Here is a 20,801-nt window from a genome sequence, read left to right on the forward strand (position 1 = left end):
CTCTCTTGCTCCAGTCTCTTGCAGGAACTCCTAAACACACCCACCCCTACCCTCTGCTATCTATCACCTCCAACAATGCCCTTTCCCTGACTCCTGCTTTGCAACACAATTCTTAACAAAGTCTTTTGAAACAAAATGCCTTCCACCGGGCCACCACACTATGTGATCCACCTCATTCCTAGTCCAACTACATCACTCTTTTCTTATTCCTACTCTTGTGGGATTCCTCTAATAACTCTTTTGGTGGAGACTCCTCCAATTGGAGAATGTCCCTCCTCTTTTTCTGTTGGTATTTCACAACCATTTCATACGGTTTTTTCTTCTTTCACCTCCTTATTTATCTGAAACAGAGAAAGTGCAACTTAAGTCTGATTCCTGGACTCCTTATCCATGTAACCTTTAGTCAGGCTAACACTCTTCCTTTTCCCTGAAACCATCCACAGCCTCAGCTCCATGCTGGCCATCAATGCTAGCTGCATCTCCATCTGTGTCACCCAAACCCACAATTTGTGGATCATCCCAAGTGCCCTCTCACATATGCAGTGCATACCTCGCTGTTCCTTCTCCACTGTTTTTCAGGTAGGAATTTTTCATCCAAGACTGAGAAACCAGAAGATGCCTGATCCTTTTCACCACAGATGACTCCGCAGGGACCTCCTTGCAGCTGTACCACACTTCCCCAGGGACAAACCTGCTCTCCTTCCTCCTGCCAGTCTCGGTTCACACTACCACGGCTGCCTTGTCTTTGCCACCTTATCCATTTCACTCCTGCCCTTTCTAACCTACCGTCACTTTTAACAAGTCGTTTTACGGATACCTGCGTATTCCAGGGCACCTCTGGGCTCGGGTACCCAGCGCGTTTAAGTTACCTCGGCTGCATTCTTTCGGAATGGGAGCGGAATGCAGCCCCTTGCCCGTCCCTCACACCGGAGCGCCGCAGGCTCTCGGGAGGGCAGCGAGGAGAGAAGTCGTGCGGGAAGCCCGGGCGGCGGCGGGGCCAGGAGGGGCCCCCGCACGGCCGCCCAGAGCCCGAGAGCTCCAGGCTGCAGCTTCTGCCGGGGTGGAGCGCCGAGCTCAGCACTGGGCACGGTAAGCGGCCCCGCATCCCTCCCGCCGGGCCCAGCCCAGCCCCGGCGCGGCCGGGCCCCGCACTTACCGGGCGGGCGGCGAGAGCGGCGCCCCGGGCTCCTTCTGCGCGCCGGAACCGCCGGGCCCGGTGCGTCACCTCCGCCGGGCGGGGCGGGGCCGGGCCGGGCCACGGCGCTGAGGCGGGGGGGAGCGGCCGAACCACTGCGGATGTGCGGGGGGAAGCGGCCCCGCGCCCCGAGGAGCGGCCCCCGGGCCGGGCTCGGCCGGTGACAGCGCCCAGTGGCCGCGCCGGGAGCGGCCCCTCGCCCCGCCGCCGTCCCGGCCCGCCCCGCGCCCGCTTCCCGGCGTGCCCTGCACTGGGCTAAAGGTCGCGGCGCGGAGGGGGCGGCATTGGCTCGGCAGGGACGCAGCGCCCCGACCCCGGTCCCGGTCCCGGTCCCGCTTCTCACCCTCCGCCGCCGCCGCCATGGCGAAGCAGCCGCAGCCCATCAGCCCCTTGAAGAACTTCTTCGCTGGCGGTTTCGGGGGCGTCTGCCTGGTGTTCGTGGGGCACCCGCTGGACACCATCAAGGTAAAGTGGCGCGGGGCGCCCGGGAACGAGGGGGGCGGCCGGTGCTCGGTGCGGTCGGGGCACCGGAGAGTGGAACTACAGCTCCCGGCAGAAACTGCGCGGGGGGCGGGGCTCGGTACCGCCGCGGGGAGGCTGTGCCGGGCCTCTGTCGGGCGCCCCCTGGCGGCGCGGCGGGCGGGCGTGTGGCGGTCCCGGTTTTAGTGAAAAACCGGGCAAAGAGCGGCGGTGAAAGAGCCTCGGTGCTCCCGGTGCTGGAAGGAGATGGGAGCTGGGATGCGCCCGCCAGCCTCATCCCGCGGCGGGACCCCGCGCCCCTGCGCCAGCGGGAGGCCAGGAGTGACCCTGTGGGGTCCAGGGAGCTGGGGTCCTCAGCCGGACAGTTAAATACATTAACTACTCATTACATTAAAATTCAACCTCTTCTCTTTTGCAGAGGGCTAAAATGATGTCAGTGTTTCTATCATTATCTTCAGGTCCAGTCACAAAGCATACTCTGTAATAGCCAGAGGTGTTCTGGCGATCAAAGTGTAGAATGTAATATTTAATAAAATAATGTTTTCCTCTCCCTCTCACTAGGTCAGACTGCAAACCCAGCCTAAGCCACAGCCTGGCCAGGCCCCACTCTATTCTGGGACCTTTGACTGCTTCAGAAAGACTCTTGTTGGAGAGGTACTGTGACACCTGCCAGATATATCAGTTGTTTCTGTACAATGTAGGAATGAATCCTACAGAGAAACTCTGGTTGTCAGTTAAATTGATTCTAATTAACATTTTTAAGCAGATTGCAAAACTTGGGGAATACTTAGCATACGTGTGCTCCAGGTACACGTATCTTTGTTTTGCTGAGAAATGTTTTGGGTTCAAAATAGCATGATATTAACTAATGTCTGAAGTTAGACTGGAGTAAATGTTGGCAGTTGCTTTTTGGCCTTTGGATTTTGCAGGTATTTGGAGTCATCTCTGGAAATTCTAAAATGGGTAATGACTTTTGTTGACACAAGCAGTACTTTAACTTTCTTCTATAAGGTGTTATGCCACCTGTGAGAAGGCAGAGGATCTTTAATGTATAGTTTTTTTTATATTTTTCTTTTTTTGAGAGCAGAGTGTCAATTACAGTAGTTGTTCAACCTTCTCTAGAAAGTGGACAGTGTTTTTTACTCCTGAATCATCATGATCATGCTGTTGAGCTAGTCTGTTTTGTTTTTAGAAAGGCACACAGCCTTGATTTAAAGTCTTTAATTGGCAGATAGTCCAATTTTCTGCTTTTTAAGTTTTCTCAGCAGCTATTTACCATTTAGAAATTATGTCTGTAAAGCCCAGCTGTTTATCTGCTTGCCTGAAGTCTCATTTCTAAGTGCTGGATCTCGTTAGGTAACTCCCTGCTGAATGAAAGATCTGCCTCAAAATCTGAAATCTCCTTCCATTGTGGTATTAACAGGTTGTTATATAACCAAAGCAAATCTTGTTTGCCTGGTCTCTCCCACAAAGGAGTGGAATGCTGTGCCAGCTCTGAATCCCTGGCAGTTTTTAACACCCCTGCTGCAGCACGGACGTCAGAGCTGAGCCATAATAACAGCCTTGTGATGGGAAGTTCAAAAGCACTGCTGCCTCTCCACTCCTACTCAATACTCATCCATTTCTGCGAGGAAAACTACTGAACCTCTCTGCCAAGGCCTTTTGCTTCCCAATGCCCAAGGGGAGGTTGAGCAGCAGTGGTTGATCTCTCAGCCAGGTGCAATTTCATGGCAGAGCCAGTTGTGCCTGTAAGACTTCAGCATATACTGGGATGAGCTGGTTTATTGGGACAGGGGGAGGAAAGGGGTGCAGAGACCAGCAAATATTTAATTTATGTGTCTAGCCTTTATCTAGGAAGATAACTCTCCTTTTTATTGGACCAAGTTCAATTTAAAGGCAAGAGAAGTGAAATAAATACAGCTGCTGTGTTCTTCATTAGAACTCTTTCATATGTGTAGCCTATGGAAGGAAACATCAGGAATGTATAAAACATTAGGGATGTGATATTGTGTGGGGGAAAAGTTTGGATTTAGGGTAGGAAACAAAAAATAATTTGCTCTTGACTCTGTTGCAAAGTGAATTCATGTGGGGAGTGAAGGAATTCCAGTTGCTCTCCTGGCTCTTCCTTTAGTTAAAAAGTGAATTCATTTCAGTGTTCTCAGGTTCAGTGTCAGCATTTTACACTACTGCATTTGACAGGTTACCTATAAGACACAGGGGCATTTCTGTGTGCAGCTGAGAGTGTTCTCTCTTGACATAATCTATTAAGGCTCTTACTCAGGGGGCTTTTACCTTCACTTCTCATACTTGAGATGTACATGCAGGTGATGAGTATTGCTCTAGAAGGGCATCAGTGGTGCCAGGGTTTCCCAGGAAGGATAACTTTCCTCTGCAGCAGTCCCTGAGCCTCAGCTAAACATGTATAACTGCAAATGAGCAATAAGCCCCTTTATTGCTCTGATCAATTTGACTGTTCGATAGATCCTATCCTGCATTGTTGCCTTTCTCCTCTCAACAAGTTGAAATGTGTGCAAAGTTTATGCCAAACCAAGTAATTCCTGTGCTAATGTTTCTTGCAGGGAGTCCAAGGCTTATATAGAGGAATGGCAGCTCCTATCATTGGGGTGACGCCCATGTTTGCTGTGTGCTTCTTTGGATTTGGCTTGGGAAAGAGACTCCAGCAGAGAAATCCTGACGATGTTTTGACGTGAGTTCCTGGTTAATCAGACGGTTGGGAAAGGCATCCTGAGGCTGCATTGTCACACGCTGAGTTGTGGTGTCAATTGGTGTCTTCTCCTAGGTTATAAATATAGTTCTGAAAGATAAACCACTCATGTTTTAATGCTTCTGGAAGCGTGGGAGTGATAGCACAGGCTAAAACAGGCACTGTGTGGGCAGGTGAGATGCAATTCCCTCTCTACGCAAGAAGGAGCCACGAAGGAACAATTCTGGTGTGGATGAGCACAGTGAGAGTTATGTAATGATTGCTTGCCAACAGGCTTGCTATTAACACAAACTATGGGAGCAATAAATTCATGGCCAAGCCTGAATTGATAGCATTCACAGCCCTGATTCTCCTTTCCTTGTTAGTTATGAGTCTTCTTGTGGCCCTTCATTAGGATATGATAACAGCCATAAAAATGTTTTATTATTATTTCTGAAAAGAGGTGTTTATGAGCAGCCCTCCTCTCAGGTGTGTCTGACCTTCAGAAACAGCAGTAGGAAGCTCAGAAAACTTGGTGGGGCTTTCTACAAGCCAACCTGTGCATGAGGAGAGCCCCCCAGCCATAAAGTACTCCTGTAATGGGTTTGCCAAGCTGTGATTTACAGCTCCACAGGGACTGGGCTGTTGCTTAGCAAGATTTTATCCCCTTATTTGTGAGCTAGGTAGGAGCTCTGTCAGAAAGCAGGAGCCCATCATGTAGAGCCAGCTGTGGTGGGGTTTTGGTTTCTGTTGGAGCCTTGTCTGCGCAGGGCTGGTGTGAGCTCAGCTGGCCCTGCAACACGAGCTGCTGCCAACACAGCTCCCATTGCTCAGGGGGAAGCAGTGCTGAGGTGCTGGGGAACTCTCACTTACCCTCTCTCACACCATGGCAGTGTCCTCATGCAGGCAAGACTGAAGGGAAAGGCCAGGGCAACAGCAGGGAGTGAACAACAAGTGCACCATGACTTAGTCCCAGCAGCCTCATCACCTCAGTGCCTTGTGTTTTATACACGTGGTGCCAACAGGAAGTTCTAAGGAGCAAGCTGGAGAAGGACAGTGTAGTTTTTTGAGTCTTTTTATGTAGAATTTCTCTCAAGCAGAGCAGTGGGAAAGAACAGATAGCATATATGCTGTCACTGTGCTCAGCTGTGCTGTTCTGTGGGTGCAGACCTGACACAGTGAAGGTACAGTGAGCTTGGCACATGAGACCCAAAAATAAAGGTTAGGCTCCCGGTGCTGTGGTTATGGGTCTAGAGGCAGGCTGGATGGTTGTATTTCCCATGCTGATTTTGAAGGGAAGTTGTGGAAGGAAGAAGATGGGGAGAAACCTGAGGAGCCTATCCTGCCTTTTCTGGGGCTGAATGATCCCAAGGTGAGCTAAAACCCTCTAAAGTTAGTTTGAGTAGGAGGTGCATGTGAAGTGGCAGGGGAGGTCTGAATGGTCTGGAAGATATCATGGGAATTAGAGTAGAGAAAGGTGTAAGAGTTGGAATAGAATGCCATCTCTTGGGCAAGTGGAGAGAAGTGGAAGGTGTGGAATTTGATTAAATTGAGATGTTAGGTCTTCTTACTAGGGGAGGTAGTAGGAGGCTGGATATAAAGATAGTTTTGTGATGGAGAAACTCAGCTTGTTTAAGGGATTTTTGTCATGGAGACTTTGCCATGTGAAGGCAGGTGCTGAGTGTTTGGGATAATGACAGGTTGGTAGGACAGACTCGACTTTGGGAGGGTTTTGGAAAGGAGGCTTCTGGCTGCACAAGCAGGAATATCTGTGGAATCTGGGGTCACTGAGAAGAGTATGGGGGACTGGAGGAGGAAGAGACTGAAGTGAAAGGGAATGAAAATGAATGAGGAATGCTATAGCAAGAAATGTAAGTAGAAGGGGTATTAGCAAATAGAATGGATATGAAGAGCTGGGTTGTGGTTGCTGTAGGAACCAGTGCTTTGAGTCCTAGAGATCTGAAATGTTTAGCTCTGCATTGTCAAGGCACTTCTGCACTGATAAAAGCAGTGTTTGCATTTCAAGTTCCACTGATGTGGAACAGCATCACCTGGGGATGTAGGGGTCTTTCTGCCCTTCATTTCCTGTGTGCTGTGTTGTGTTAGGGTCTTTTCTGTTTCCTTGGGGCAGATATCCTCAGCTGTTTGCTGCTGGCATGTTGTCAGGAGTGTTCACAACAGTAATCATGGCTCCAGGAGAGAGAATCAAGTGCCTTTTACAGGTAAGGCATTGGATGGTGGTGATGGGAGTTTAATTTTAGGGGTCTTGTCTTTCCATAGCAGGAATTTCTTTGGTTAGTGCATTTACTCTGTTCTGTTTTTTGACAGGACTGAGACAACTGTCATTTAATGCAGCTGTGTCATGAAGAAGCATTAAACAAACCCACCATGACAGTATAAGTACACACAGCAGTAATTGCTCTATTCATTTTACACATCTCAAGCTTTATGCTCTGAGACACTCTATGAGGCATCCATGGATGCCTTAGTCCACTTCAAAGTATGGAAAAGTCAATTTTTTCTGAATGAAACTTTTCCTTAAAAAAAATGGTGTAAACCTGCTAGATCATGAGACTCTTTCTGGTGTAAAGAAGTCCTGTTACCTTGACAGTTCCCATGCAGAGCTAAGGAATGCATTTCCAAACAGTGTTCTGACATTTGGGTGGCTGTTAGCTCTGCACCTCCTGCGGGGGTTTGAAAGTATTGTTGGGAAATGCAAACCTGAACAAATGAAATGCCATCTTTAGCAGGTGTGGGAAGCTCTGCTTGTTTCAGACTGTGTTGAACTCTGTTAATACAGTGATGGGTGGTCACATGTTAGTTCTGACAGACAGGATGTTATCATGAGAGATTTTATACACATACAAATGGTTTGAATTTCACTATTTGAAGACTACTTTTTGTCGGTGTGGAATTACCTAAGTGACTTGAGTTATTTCAAACTTAACACTGTGGAAAAATAAAGGAGAATCTGTTCTCTGCATGGAACAGTAACCACAGCCTCAGCTTCAATGTGAGAGCTGCTGGAGGAAGTGAGGCAGAGGCTCCCTAGGCAGGAGCGTGTGCTCCTTCCTCTCTGGAAACACATGTGAGGAATGACTCTGCATCGACCAGAAACCTTCAGTGGTCAGAAACTCTCACTTTAACCCTGCAGATCCAGGCAGCTACAGGTGAAACCAAGTACAGTGGCTCCCTGGACTGTGCCAAGCAGCTGTACCGTGAGTCCGGGATCCGCGGCGTGTACAAGGGAACTGTGCTGACCCTCATGAGAGGTGAGGGACAGGGCTGGCCCATCCCTGCAGGATGACAAGCCTGACTCAGGATGGGAGATCTCACTGTCCCTTTAGGCAATTGGAGGGGCTGTGTCACCCATTTTCTTTTTCTTCTTCTTTTTTTTTGTTTTTTTTTTCAGTCTGCAGAGCTACTCCAGTGCCTCAAAGGGCCTGAGAAATAAACATGAGATTCTCAGTGGGTGAGGAAGAGATTAGATGACAAGGATCAGAGGGATATAGGAAGTAATTAAGATCTGAGAAGCCAAGAGGAATGAGAGACTTCAGGAGAGGAGCAGAGAGAACAAAGAGAAGAGAAAAATGCAGAAGTGGGCTTTTAAAAAAAAATTATTTTGTTCTTTTTTTCTTCTTTTCTTCCTCCTTGAGGGAAGGCTTATGCCTCTCTGTGACTGTTGCTGTATAATACTGACTGCTTTAAAATATGTGGTGGCAGCAGTTATGCTTTCTACCCTTTTGAGTCTGGGTTATTTTGAACTGGGATGTCATGACCCCTCTCTCAAATACAACAACAACTAAGTAATTGTGCCAGGCCCAGAATCCTTTACGTATTTTAGTAATTTCCCTTTGAAAAACTGAAATTTCTGTATTTTGTTACTTCAGTTTAGGAATTGGTTCTATCCTCTGCTTCTCACACAAGTGTAGCAGCCTGCAGTGTAACTCTGGCAGTGTCCTAGATAGGGGTTGCTTCTCCAGTTTAGGTATGGAATAAGAATAGGCTGTGGGAGTAGCTTAAAAAAAACCAAATGACCCATCACATGCAGAAAAAAATCCCCAAAATTGAATCATTAGAACTAATAGTGTGCAAAATTCATGAAATTCCTGCGCTGCTGTGATGTGCTGTGCAGAAATTTGGACAGTTTAGAGCTGTCTGATCATTAGTGTAATGTATCCAGGTTACAGCCTGGTTTGAAAGGCTGTTGACAGAAAAGTTATTTTCCAGTTCTTGCCATTAGCACCTGCTCTCCATGGGAAAGTTCAGCCTCCTCTGTCTGAGGCAGCAGAAGATTTTTATTTTGTTTGTAGAAGAGGTTCAGAGAAAAAAATCTGTATGTACTCAGTGGTGCTGCTGGGCTGGCATGGGGCTGGGGTGCCTCTGGGCTTCCTTTGGTTTCCCACTCCTCAGAGCCTTTGCTGTTTACCCACCAGACGTCCCGGCCAGCGGAATGTACTTCATGACGTACGAGTGGCTGAAGAACATTCTGACCCCACAGGGAAAGAGGTCAGTGAAATCTCACAGGCACCACTCTCTGCACTTCCCAGACACTGCTGATTCATCTCCCCAGCTACAAAGAGATTTACAGCAGTATCACCAAGGCAAATTTTTAAAAGAGAAGAATGGTTGCTCATCTAGTGAGTTGAACTGGTTTGGTCTGGGGTTAGCTGACAATTAAAATAATATTCTGAGTTTCTCTCAGATTCCAGTTTGGATCTTAATAGCCAAGTAAGGAATATTTAAAAGTGGTTTCAACCCTGTATGCACACAAAATCCTGGGGGGCTTTGTTGGATTTTTTGGGGAGTTTCGTTGGTTGGTTGGTTTGGTTTTTGGTTTTTTTTTTTTTTTCCCAGAGCATGTGTGTGTGTGCTGCTGAATAAAAATATTTGAATCTTTAGGGTGGAGTTGGTCCATCTTGGAAAGGTTGCTCAGATACTGCACTGTCTCTGTGTGCAGCATTGTGCTGCCTTCTGGCTGCCAGCCAGGCTGTCTTTTTGATTGTCACCGTAGTCAAAAACAATGAGTTTGACATTTTTCTCCTTTTTAAATAGCTTTTTCACTTTTTCCTCCCACCCCACTCTGATCCTGCTGCAGTGTGAGTGACCTCAGTGTGCCTAGGATCCTCTTTGCTGGAGGCCTGGCTGGGATCTTCAACTGGGCAGTTGCCATCCCACCAGACGTGCTGAAATCACGTTTCCAGACTGGTGAGTTGCATTCCAGGGTGTCACAGCCACACTCCTGTGGTGCTCCTGGGAATGGGCTGGGCAGGGGTGGAAGGTCTTGAGTGCTGCTTCAGACAAGTGCATGAAAAACCCAAGGGTGTTCCTAGCATTCTACTTGGTTTCCTCACAAATTTTTGGCACATCAGGCTGCACTGCTCTGTTTCTGAATCCTTGATAATATAATGATCCTGATTTGAGGTATCTGATTTGAAACCTAAGCATAGAACTCATAATAATAGAATTGTCATAGCTGTTTTATTACAAATGTAATTCTTTGAGAGGTTTTATTATTTCACTTCAGACATAATTGTATAAATTGTAGCCTGTGCTATCTGCAGTTTATAGTAACAGGGTGTGACTTGCTGAGAGCATTGCTTTTGGACTGGCAGCTCTGCTCTTTAATGTCTGTGGCCTAATTACAGTTAGGATGACCCCAGACCTTGTGCTTCAGCACAGTTTGACAGGTTTTTCTTTGGTTTCTCTGCCAGTCCTGTCAATGAATATTTTTGTTAAGGCTCCCCATGGTCTCTGTGGACTCAATTCTCCACTGGACGGTGACCATTTTGCTTGAATCACAAATCATGATAATCAGTGCAGGAAACCTCATTTATTTTTCTCTGAGCAATGGCTGCTGTGGTTGTTTGTACCATACCAAGGGCTGAGAGGGAAACTAATCACAGCTTTTTTCTACTGAGTCAGTCTCCAGTGCTGCTGCGTGGATGACATGAGTTCATGGTGGTTCAGTTTAACTGGGCTGATCTGTGGACTACCTCTTCAGAGGGCTGGCAGAGGCAGTATTTCCCAGGGCAGTGTCAAGAGAAGGAAGAAATTGTGTTTTGAGTAGAGTAGCTTTTAAAAAACCTCAGCATATCCCTGTAACATCAGCATTGGAACATCCTGTGCTCTTCATTTGAAGTCTGTTTGTATTCTTGGCTGGGACATGTGATAGGATCATTTTCTTATTAACCAGCTCCATCAGTTTTTGTATCTGACATTCCTATCACCTAAGTGCAGCTCTTGAGAGAGCTGTGATCAGCAGTGCAAGTAACAACAGCTCAGTCTTCCAACCCTGACAAAAGTTACTCTCCTTTCTTCCCTGCCTGCAATGACTTGATGATGTATATTCTTTGGTTTACAAACTGACTCCTGTTCACTGAGCCTTTGCTGAGCTCTCTTATGTGTTTGCTGTAGAAGTGTGAACCTCTAGAAAACCCTGAGCTGTTACCTGTGGCACATTCTTCAGCCCTCGCCACTGCCACACATCTGGGCTAACATTTGTGCATCCCTTTCAGCTCCTGCAGGAAAATACCCCAATGGCTTTAGAGATGTGCTGAGGGAGCTCATCAGAGAGGAAGGAGTTGCATCTCTGTACAAGGGCTTCACAGCTGTGATGATCAGGGCCTTTCCTGCCAACGCGGTGAGTGTGCCGGGATCCCGGCTGGCTCTGGGGACGTGGTGCTCACAGTGAGTGTTTGCACTCTGGAGGGGACACAACTGTACCATTCCAGAGGGGTTCTTGTCACTGCAATTACTTTTGACTGTTGGTGTCCAGATTCTAAAACTGTGCTTTAATCTAGGAGGAACAAGTAAATCTTTCTTCAAAGCTTTGCATGAAAGCTCTGTGTTGACTTTCTCTGATAGTTTTTAGCTATTGGTTGTACATCCAACTGTAGAAGATGGAATAAGTTTGGACTCACTTTCCCTTCAATAAATAATGAGCCTAACAGAGCCAAAGCTCAGCCTTTTTGTGGAGGGATACAGTAGAATTCTTGCTTCTGGGCTAAGACTTCTTTGGTCCTCTTCCTCCTTCCATATAAACCACATTAGGTGTTCATAGTGCAGCATTTCAAAAGCCTTGCTTGAAACAGATTTTTAGAATCCTTATTTGTTCTGTGTTCTCTTTTCCAGGCATGTTTTCTTGGTTTTGAAGTCGCTATGAAGTTTCTTAACTGGGTTGCACCTGGTCTGTGAAGACGAGGAAGTCTGGAAATGAGAGAGGAGAAGAGAGTGCAAATCTGCCTCAGAGGAATAAATTAATGATCACTTAATATTTCAGGAATAATTGTTTGCCTAATACCTTTTTGCCTTTCTCACATTCTTTAGGTGGTGCTATGTGCCAGTCAGAAATGCAGGCTGTAACTGACAGAGTTGGTGAGGAGCTAGTGGTGACAAATCTTCTGAGCCAACCACAGCAGTGACGCTGCTAACACGCAGCTGTCACTATCACACGTGCTACCTTAAGTACTTCCTCATGGAAGAAGGGGACACATCTTAAAATGTAGTTCTTTATTTACTGAAGAAACATGTAGCATTAATGCTGAAAAACCTCCTTAAAATAATTTTTTGGCAGCATATACTTAACTCTCAGGGCATAAGTCAGCAGCTGCACATGGCTGTGTCTGCAGGCAGTGTCAGGCAATGTTCTCATCTCCTGTAGTTTGTCACTTGTGGCTGTTTCTGTGTTAACACTGGTTTTAATCTCCTGTGCATGTACAGCAGCAAACACAACTCAGCAGGGGAGGCCAGTGCTATGTCCCAGTGGGTTGAGGGGTGTTGCAGGTACCATATCAGGTCCTGCACACTGATCTTTTCTGTGGAACTAGGACACAAAATGCATTATGTTTAACATTTGTACTAAGCTTAACTGAGGGAGCCAGTGGGGAAATGTGTTTGATTAACCTGAACTTTTCTCTCAAATCCTTTCTGTCCCATTGAAGAGAGCCCAAATGTGATTTCAAAAGTATAGCACAGCTCATAGCAATCTGTGATATATTTGATTTATCAAATACTGTGTCCTGGCATTCAATCCCTGACACTGATGTGAGAAAATTTAATAGCACATCCAAGAACTGAATTGAATTGAATTTCTCTGACATGAGGGGGACACATGAAGAGGACACTGGCTCTGCAGTTTTGACTAACTTTATTCTTTCTCCTGTTCCTTGGTTTTCTCTTATTAAACATGATCACGTTTTCATTTGAGAAGTGACTAATACTGAGAAGCAAATAGCAAATTTTAATTTCTTTTGGTTGTGATGCAGTGTTACTGGAACTCAATAAAGCTAGGTGCTGCTTGGCTAGAATGTGTGCTTTCGTTCATTTACTTTTTGCATGGTCATGCATGCTTAATTTTGCAAAAGTTTTCCAATTCTTAATTCCCAGACTGGTTGGTAAATAAGCTGTGCTGTGCTGTCTTTGCTAACCCTTTGCCTTTTAGCTTTTCAGTTTCTGACATGAGCTATGGAAAGGAATATTCTGCACTTGGCATGTTTGCCATACAAGTCCTTTTAGGTGCTGCATTGTGGATGCAAATTTTTAACCATAAAGCAACACACTAAATAACACAGCTCCTGCATTTGAGCAGCAAGGTGCCCACTCAGTCTGTGTCCTGGCCTCTGGCTTGGTGTTTAGCCCTTTACCTTGGCTCTGCTGTCACCAGCTGAGCCTCTCCAGTTTGTGGCCTTAAGCAGTCCTTGCTCTAAAGACTGAAATATTCCCTTCACTCTCTACTACTTCAGTTGTTACCAGTAACTGTAGACTCTTTTCCTTCTGCCAATCTATCCCTTTTAACACCCTTTCTTAAACATTTCAGATCCTGACTTATCCTAATTATATTCTGTATTCTCCCCACTCTAAGGTTTTTGCAGAGCTTTGTATTTTGTGTGATAACATTCTGTTGTTTACCATGGTTGATTTCATTTGGTGCTTTTAGCTAAGTAAAATATGGCAGAAGACAATCAGGAATGAGGGGCTGCTTTCCAACAGCAATGGCAGGAGAAGAAGAGCTTTGCAAAGGCTCATCAGACACATCTGCTTGCTTATTCAAAAACTGAAACCCAGGCACCCTGGAAATATTTAAAAAGCTGCTCATATCTCTAAAGATTCTGCCATACAAAATTTGCCAATTCCTTGCCTCTAATGTGTGCGGCCTCAGAAAGAGAGGATTTTAAGACAAGCATAATTTTCTATACCCTGAGGATTCTTTTGCTTTCAGAGGCCTAGATTTGCATTCAAATGTTATTTTCTAATTGCCCAGGTTCCTGTGGGAATTCAGGCAGTGTATCTGCAGTTTAGGGCCCACAGCAGCAGCTGGCACACTGGTGCCAGCCAGTGATACCAATGATAATTTTCTTTATGCTCCTTGTGCTGATAACATCTGGGCTTGCTATATCTAAATCAGTGCCCTGAGACTCCTGTGCTGCTCATCCTCCTGGCCCATTCTGCTTTGATGCAAGTGATTTCTCCAGTGGTGATTCAAGGTGTCTGGAAGTATTCCAGAAGTCATCCGCAACAGATAAATCTTCTGTGCTTGCATTTCTCTGCCCATTGTGGGTGAATACTTTTGTGCATACTCAGCATTGCTACAGTGACAGAAAGGTCCTTGGAACACCCCTGACAAGTCAGTCTTGATCAAATTTGTCTAATTAAAGGAAGCTGCCTGTGGGAGGCACGTTCAGTACAGACTCTCCAGTTTGGAAAAGGGCATTGCAAGGTAGATCTTACAAATGGTGAGCAATGTCAAGAGGGTGCATTTACTCATATTTCTCACAGGACAAGATATACAATGAGGAGATCAAGCAATATTTAAACAGAATGCAAAAAAAAAAAAAAATCACACAAGAACAGTTCATCAGGATCTACTGAAAACTGATAGGGCTGCAAAGCCTTGGCACAGGGTGTTCCTGAATTGCTGCTGATGGGATTTGGAGGGTGTGCTAGGGAAGGCACAAGTGTTTTATTTCTTGTGTTATTTCCGTAAGCATCTGCTGCTGGACACTGCTGGGCAGAAGAAGAAACAGGCTTCCAATCTGATCTTCATCAGTCTGGCTGGTGTTTTTACAAAATTATGGGCAAACAATGACTATTTCTGTGGGGTCTGCACAGAGGGGGGTGGGCTGGCTATGTACCTTCAAATAACAACATACACTAGGACACAGCACCACCCATAGCTCTGCATGTGCCCAATTGGCCTCTAATGGTTCAGTTTTCCATTTCTACATTGTTCTTCTTATCTGCTGCCTCTTGGACAAGGGGACTGTTATGTCAGTATCCCATTTGTGCCAGTGAGAGACCAGCCTTGTGCACAGCCTGAACAAAGTGGTTTTTACCACCACACAGTTCAGAGGATGACAGAGCAGTTGAGGCTGGAAGGCATCTCTGAGCGCAGTCCAGTGCAGCCCCCCTGCTCAGAGCAGGGCCCACTAGTGCAGGTTGCACAGGTTCAGCTGGGTTCTTAATGTCTCCAAGGATAGAAACTTCACAGCTTCTTGGGGCAACCAGTTACAGCTTCACAAAAAAAACCTCCAAGTTCTCTTATGTCTAAGGGGAACTCGATGTATTTCAATGTCACTAATATCACTAAGAAGAGTCTGGCTCCACCTTCTAAACCTTCTCTGATCAGGGATCCATACCCATCAGTAAGATCCTCATGAAGCCTCTTCCAGGCTGAACAATTCCATCTCTCCTGGTCTCCTCATACTGCAAATGTTCCAGTTCCTTCACCATCTCTGCAGGGCTCACTGGCCTGCCCAGTGTATCAATGCCTCTCCTGTGCTGGGAGCCCAGAACTGGACCCTGCACTCCAGCTGTGGCCTCAGCAGTGCTGAGAGCAGGGATGGTTCCTCTCCCCAGGCCTGGTGATGATGCTTTCCTAGAGCAGCCCAGCAGGCTGGTGGCATTCTTTGCACAAGGGCATATTGGTGTCCTGTGTTCTCCTCCTCATGACATCCTGCTCCAGCTGGAAGGTGTGACCCCACTGCTGGTCCAGGCTTGTCCAGGCCACAGGATAGAATGCCTGCTGAGTCAGTGGCATGAAGCCATGCATGCTGTGGCACTGTGACAGTGGCACTGTGACAGTGGCACCCAGGGTGCTCTGCACCCAAGGCTTTCCATGGTGCTGGCTGAAAATAGACCCGGCTGCCCTGGCAGCTGCATCCTGGGGATTTTTGCTCCTGGCTCAGATGATGCCTGCTTGGAGCTGGGGGCTTCCCAGGAGGGTGGGTGCAGGGATTGCTGGGATTTCTGCCTCTTCTCTGCTCTCCAGGATGCCTTCTGTGTGATTGGATCACCGGCAGCTGTGCTCATTCAGTTGGGCTCTGGACTTGGCTCTGTCTGACCCCATTTTACCACACTTTGTCTTTCTGCCCAGCAGACCCTGCCCTGAGAAAACTGTCCAGTGAAGGGGGGAAACAGGCTGCCTGCTGCTGGATGCTTGAAATGGAAAACCATTTCTAATTTAGGGAGATTTGTGTGTAAAACCGAGGACATTTTCCGTTACCTCAATGTATCAGAATAGTTCTGCAAGTGTGTCTCAAACCTGGTAAAAATGTAAACATTAAGGAGACATCGGACTGGATTTTTACTAACATCTGTCTCTGAATTCAGACACCAGTTTAAGTTCAGATAGTTCAGCTTAAGCTCAGACAGATCCTTTTCAGCAGTTTATGATGCACAGGCTGTCCCTAGGCTTACATGGCTGTAAAGAGCAGTATCAAAGTTTTAGCAATAGGCCACAGATAAGCTCCACTTCCCTTTGCAGGTGACAGTTTGGGTGTTGGTTTGCTGAAGGACACGGGGCTGTTGCTAACCCTTGGCACGGAGGGTGGAAGCCTGAGATGTTTGTGTGTGCAATGAGCTGACTTCCCTCCTTCACTGGAGACCTGAGCTCAGGCTGCTCCCTCAGCCCTGCCGGGCCTGACAGAAGCTGCACACAAGCTCTGGGTACTGAAGTAAATGTTGAGCTGCCTGGATATGGATTCCCCAAGGCTGAAAGCATATCCCAGCAGAGACATTTCTCCTTGGTACTATTTCCTAATACTGTTTCCTAATAGTTATTTATTACTGACAGCTGCTGGCTCCTTCCTCTCTCCACTCATGCCGTCAAAAAATTCTAAACCGTGATTTAGCTTTGAATGTTTGTCCTGGAGACTAAAGGTGAGGAAATCAATGCTCTGTTCCTTCCCATCTTTAATCCCTGCACAGATTTCAGCAGAATCAGCTGAAACGCTGAAAAGGTGTAAAATTACAGCGAGTCCTCCTTCTCCTGGGGCTAAGCCCATGTGATTCAGAAAAGCTCCTGAATGCCTGCATAGACAAATCCTAAAAAAATACTTCCCTCTGAAACATAATCCTGCTGCTCATCCCCCGCCCCTGCCTGCCCGCTCACCCTTGGCTCCCTATCTCTCCCTGCCAAGCAATTATCTGCTCCCTTCGCTGCCTCCTGGCCCGAGCCAAAGTTCAGGATCTGGCAGGGATGGCAGGGGATGGCTCGGCAGAGGGAACTCGCTGTTCTCCCGGCCCGGCACCCATCTCCCATGGGAGCAGCCGAGCCCAGCTCCTGCCCTGGCTCCTGCCGCAGAGCTTCTCCCGGGAAAGAGCCGAGAAGGGGCTCCCCTTGCTCTGCCAGCATCCCCGGGAACGGGATCTGCCGAGATGGGGAATTGTTGCGGTGTGATGTCGTGGTTTGCCTCAGATACCCCAGGTTCCTCTCTGATATTTCCCTGCCAGGTGTGTCAGCCATCTCTCCTTTCCCCTGGCCCCTCCCAGCACTGTCTGTCAGTCCTGGCATTCCAGAAGGGATTGGGCAGATCCAAAGGATGCCCCCTACCCCTGGGGGACATTGGGCCATCCAGGTGTCCTTTGTCCCTTGAGACCTCCCCTCCTGTACCTGGTTAGTGGCTCCCTACCCCCTCCCTGCCCCCCTCCCCGGGGTTATAAGGAACAGCAACCACATGGGCTGAGAGTTCTGTTGGGGCTGTTGGTGGATTCAGAGGCCTGTGGGCCAGAATGAAGCTCTGGATCCAAACCCTCCATCAGAACCGACTCCTTTCCTTCACCATCACCTTAAAGCTTCTCCACCAAGGTAAACCTGAGCCCCTGCAAGCCTGGACTTGTCCCCAAGCGCCCAGCTGCAGCATCCAGCCAGCCAAAGGTGTCTGTGGGGTGAAAACACCACAGTGTCACTATGTGGTTCAGCAGCAAGGGCCAGACAAGCTCAGGCACGTCCCATCTGGCAATATTGGTAAATATTCCAATAAGGAATGTCAGCGGGCACAGCCCTGGGTACCTCTGGGTATCTCTGTCCTTGCCCACCTGCTGCAGGGGGAAGGGGCTGGCCCAGAACCCCCACCCAAACTCCATTGGACAGGGAAGCTCAGATCCCCCCAAACTCCATTGGACAGGGAAGCTCAGATCCCCCACCCAAACTCCATTGGACAGGGAAGTTCAGATCCCCCACCCAAACTCCATTGGACAGGGAAGTTCAGCTGCCCAGGCTGGGGAGGCCCCTGTGGGTGTTTCTGTGCCTGCTGGGATGATGGGTGAGGCACAGTGACGTGGCGCTGCTGTGAAATGTCCCTCTCTCCCAACATGAGCAATTCCTTGCGCTGTGGATGAATCTTTTAGGTGCTGATGACAAATTGTTGGGGATTTCCCCGTTTTCTTCCCTATGGGTGCAGCTCAGAGGATGAAGCATCCGCAGTTTGCCCCAAAAGCACAGACTGTTCTTGGCATTTCTCTCATGAATGCTCACAAAATGCGGCTTGCAGCTGTCCTGCTCTCCAGTGTGGGCATGTCCAGAGATGCCAGAGCTGCCTGCTGCTTTGGGAGAGCAGACCTTCCCAGAAAAGCAGCCCTTCCCGAGGACAGCTCTGTGCTGACCTCTCCCCTCTCCCCTGCTTCATTCCCTGCTCCTCTGGGCACAGGGCTGGCTGAGAATGTCTGCAGAGACCTGTCCCAAAGGGAGCTGGGTGCCGAAGCACAGCTCCTCCACCTCCCTCCCTCAGCAAACAGAATTTAGTACAGCCCAGGGTCCTCTTTCTGGGAAAGATAAAAGCAAGCTGTGTCATTAAGAATGGGTTTGGGCCTCAGACTGAGGGTCTCCCAGCCCAAAGCTCTGCAGTGAGAAGAGCAGGGGGCACAAAGAACCCAGCTCTGCCTCCCTGGGGTGCTGCCATCAGCTCTGCCTTCCACAGCCACCAGCTGGGATTCACTGGGCTGCAGCCTGAATCCACACCCAGAGCTCTGGGCTTGCTTTAAACACAATTACCTTCCAGACACCTTGCTGGGCTTGGCCTCTCCAGTGTCTGATGGCAGCGAGCAGCCCTATTTAATTATGTGCTGCTTTGTTCCAAATTGGCCGAATGGTTTCACTGACATTACTTAAATTTTGTCTTGTGAGAAATCATAACATATTGTTTCCCTTTGTCCTTCCTGCAATAGTTTTTAACTTTCTGGGCCTTTCTCCTTTGGGTTCTTTTCCAAGCTGATGTCTTATTTAGCCTATTCTTATATAATGCCTTTCCCCCTATTTAGTATTTCTTCTACATACAATTTTTAATTAAAAACATTTAATAAAAAATTTAATAAAAATATAATTTTTTCCAGCCATATTGATATTTCTATTCTGTTCTCTCTATTAGTTTCCTCTTGCACTGGCACATCTGGTTAACAAAATGGGTATTGATCTCTAAATATGCTTAAAAGTTTCTTTATTGAGTAGCTGGCTGATAATCTGTCTTCTATAGGTTCCTCTATAATTAAATTTGACTGGAATAAGCCCCCAACTTTTACTATATTCACAGAGCATTCTTTGCTGAAGGTGGTGTACACACTGGGAAAGGATGAGGGGTTTAATTTAATCCATATTGCTTAGCAACATTTACACCATCAATAAACAAGCTCTGTTTTTCTGAACAAAAGATTGCCCGGCCTTTCTCCATCCTGACTGTTGCTGGTGATGGCAAAACTGACAGTGTCCAGCCTGCTGCATTGAGGGTGTTTCCTTCTTGCTTTGTGTCCCTTTTATTCACACTTCAACTCACCTGCTGAAGCTTTGCTCAGAGTAATGGCAAGATCTTGAAGTGAGGTGCCCGTGGAAAAGGCTCATTAGTCACATGGCTGTTTTAACCTCTCTGAAACATGATTGCTAGGAGCCTTGACAACTGCTAAATGTTTGCCCACAAGTATTTTCCCAAGATCTTTGGCAATTGGGTGTCACTTCTGAAATTTCCTACAATTTAGCTTCTAAGAGAAAGATCTTTCCAAAGTCACTGATATGCTGGGATGCATGGGTGCAGGAATGTGAGGGTGATCTGCAGTGCCCACCCCACCTGGGTGACCTGGTGATGAAAACAGGAATTTCAGCTTCGTTATGTACACAGATGAATAATAACTCTGAGATTCATAGACCCTTAGATCCACAGAACATTTGCCCAAAGCCTTGTCAACCAGTGACCCACTTTGTCTGCATCATTTACTGATGGAGAGGACGAGGAGGAAATTCCCTGGAGGGGGCTCTGCCCCAGCCCTTCAGAGCCTTTTCTGTGCCAAATGTCAGAACCAGCTCTTGGAGCTGTGGCTGCAGGTTCCCTGCCCAGCTCTGCTCACACCCAGGGCACAGCCTGCAGCTCCTGCAGGGGACACTCGGGATTCTGCAGCACCATTTGCCTCTGGCAGGACACAGCACTTTCTCAGACTCCATAAAGGGCTGCAGGTGAATTAAGAGGTGACATATTTTGGGGGGGAAAAGGCTCATTTTCACGTGTAAGCTTGTGGCACACAGAATGCCAACTCAAGTGCCCCTCAAAATTTAAAATTATGCATAATCCATAACCTCCTGTGTTCTTGTAGCATTCTAAATTTGGTGGTTTTTTCTTATTTTCCTCTGAGATTTTTTTGTTCTTTGTGCATTTAGCTAATGTAACAGTTGACAAACTGTTACATCTTTTTTGTTTATGTCAAAATATCTCAAATATAAACTTTTTTTAGTAAGTAATCAACACCAGTACACATTTTGCTACAATATGTAATTATGTTACTGAAAACACTGGTGCTCTTCAATGTTGACAACAATGATCCTTACCATTTGATCTCCGTTTTCATGAGACCAGATTTTCTTGTCATATGCCATGAAGTTAAAATTAAATAAATTCTAAATATACTTCAAAAAATTTTGATTTTAAGAATTTATTTACTATTTAATTTTTTACTTATTCTTGATTACTCTTATTTTTTCTCTAAAAAAACCAAGGGCCTTCTTTACCCTAAATATTGCTTAAGCAAATTGTCTTCATAAAAATGAGTAGATTTCCATTTACTGAAAGCATGAAGCAGTCATCCTTAATTTCTCTAACTTCTTCCAGGGACTGCAGTATTCATTTCCAAAAGAATGTTCCCTGAGACTTCATCTGGCAAACA

At 47.0% G+C, this 20,801-nt stretch overlaps 2 protein-coding genes across 2 annotated transcripts in view; one reads left to right on the plus strand and one right to left on the minus strand.

Moving 5' to 3' along the window:
• ARIH2 (ariadne RBR E3 ubiquitin protein ligase 2) overlaps positions 1-1,411 on the minus strand; it is a 32,295-nt gene extending 30,884 nt beyond the window's left edge. Inside the window, exon 1 of the mRNA XM_030956555.1 lies at positions 1,157-1,411. The gene's annotated coding sequence lies outside the window, so the exon portion shown is untranslated. The remainder of the gene's footprint in view (positions 1-1,156) is intronic.
• On the plus strand, positions 1,244-12,689 carry SLC25A20 (solute carrier family 25 member 20). The gene is made up of 9 exons (XM_030956556.1): positions 1,244-1,660; positions 2,237-2,329; positions 4,255-4,382; positions 6,511-6,601; positions 7,534-7,651; positions 8,816-8,888; positions 9,478-9,587; positions 10,898-11,022; positions 11,514-12,689. Exons 1-9 carry the CDS (start codon positions 1,556-1,558, stop codon positions 11,574-11,576), a joined length of 906 nt encoding a protein of 301 aa, XP_030812416.1. The 5' UTR covers positions 1,244-1,555; the 3' UTR covers positions 11,577-12,689.
• Positions 12,690-20,801: the final 8,112 nt, after the last annotated feature.

The sequence above is a fragment of the Camarhynchus parvulus genome, chromosome 12 (genome assembly GCF_901933205.1).
Source record: "Camarhynchus parvulus chromosome 12, STF_HiC, whole genome shotgun sequence".
NCBI lineage: Eukaryota > Metazoa > Chordata > Aves > Passeriformes > Thraupidae > Camarhynchus > Camarhynchus parvulus.

Coding starts and splice junctions, on each gene's coding strand:
- SLC25A20 (XM_030956556.1), top strand. CDS start 1,556: ATGGCGAAGCAGCCGCAGCCCATCAGCCCCTTGAAGAACTTCTTCGCT. Junction 1,661..2,236: donor ACCCGCTGGACACCATCAAG/GTAAAGTGGCGC, acceptor CCCTCTCACTAG/GTCAGACTGCAAACCCAGCC. Junction 9,588..10,897: donor GAAATCACGTTTCCAGACTG/GTGAGTTGCATT, acceptor CATCCCTTTCAG/CTCCTGCAGGAAAATACCCC.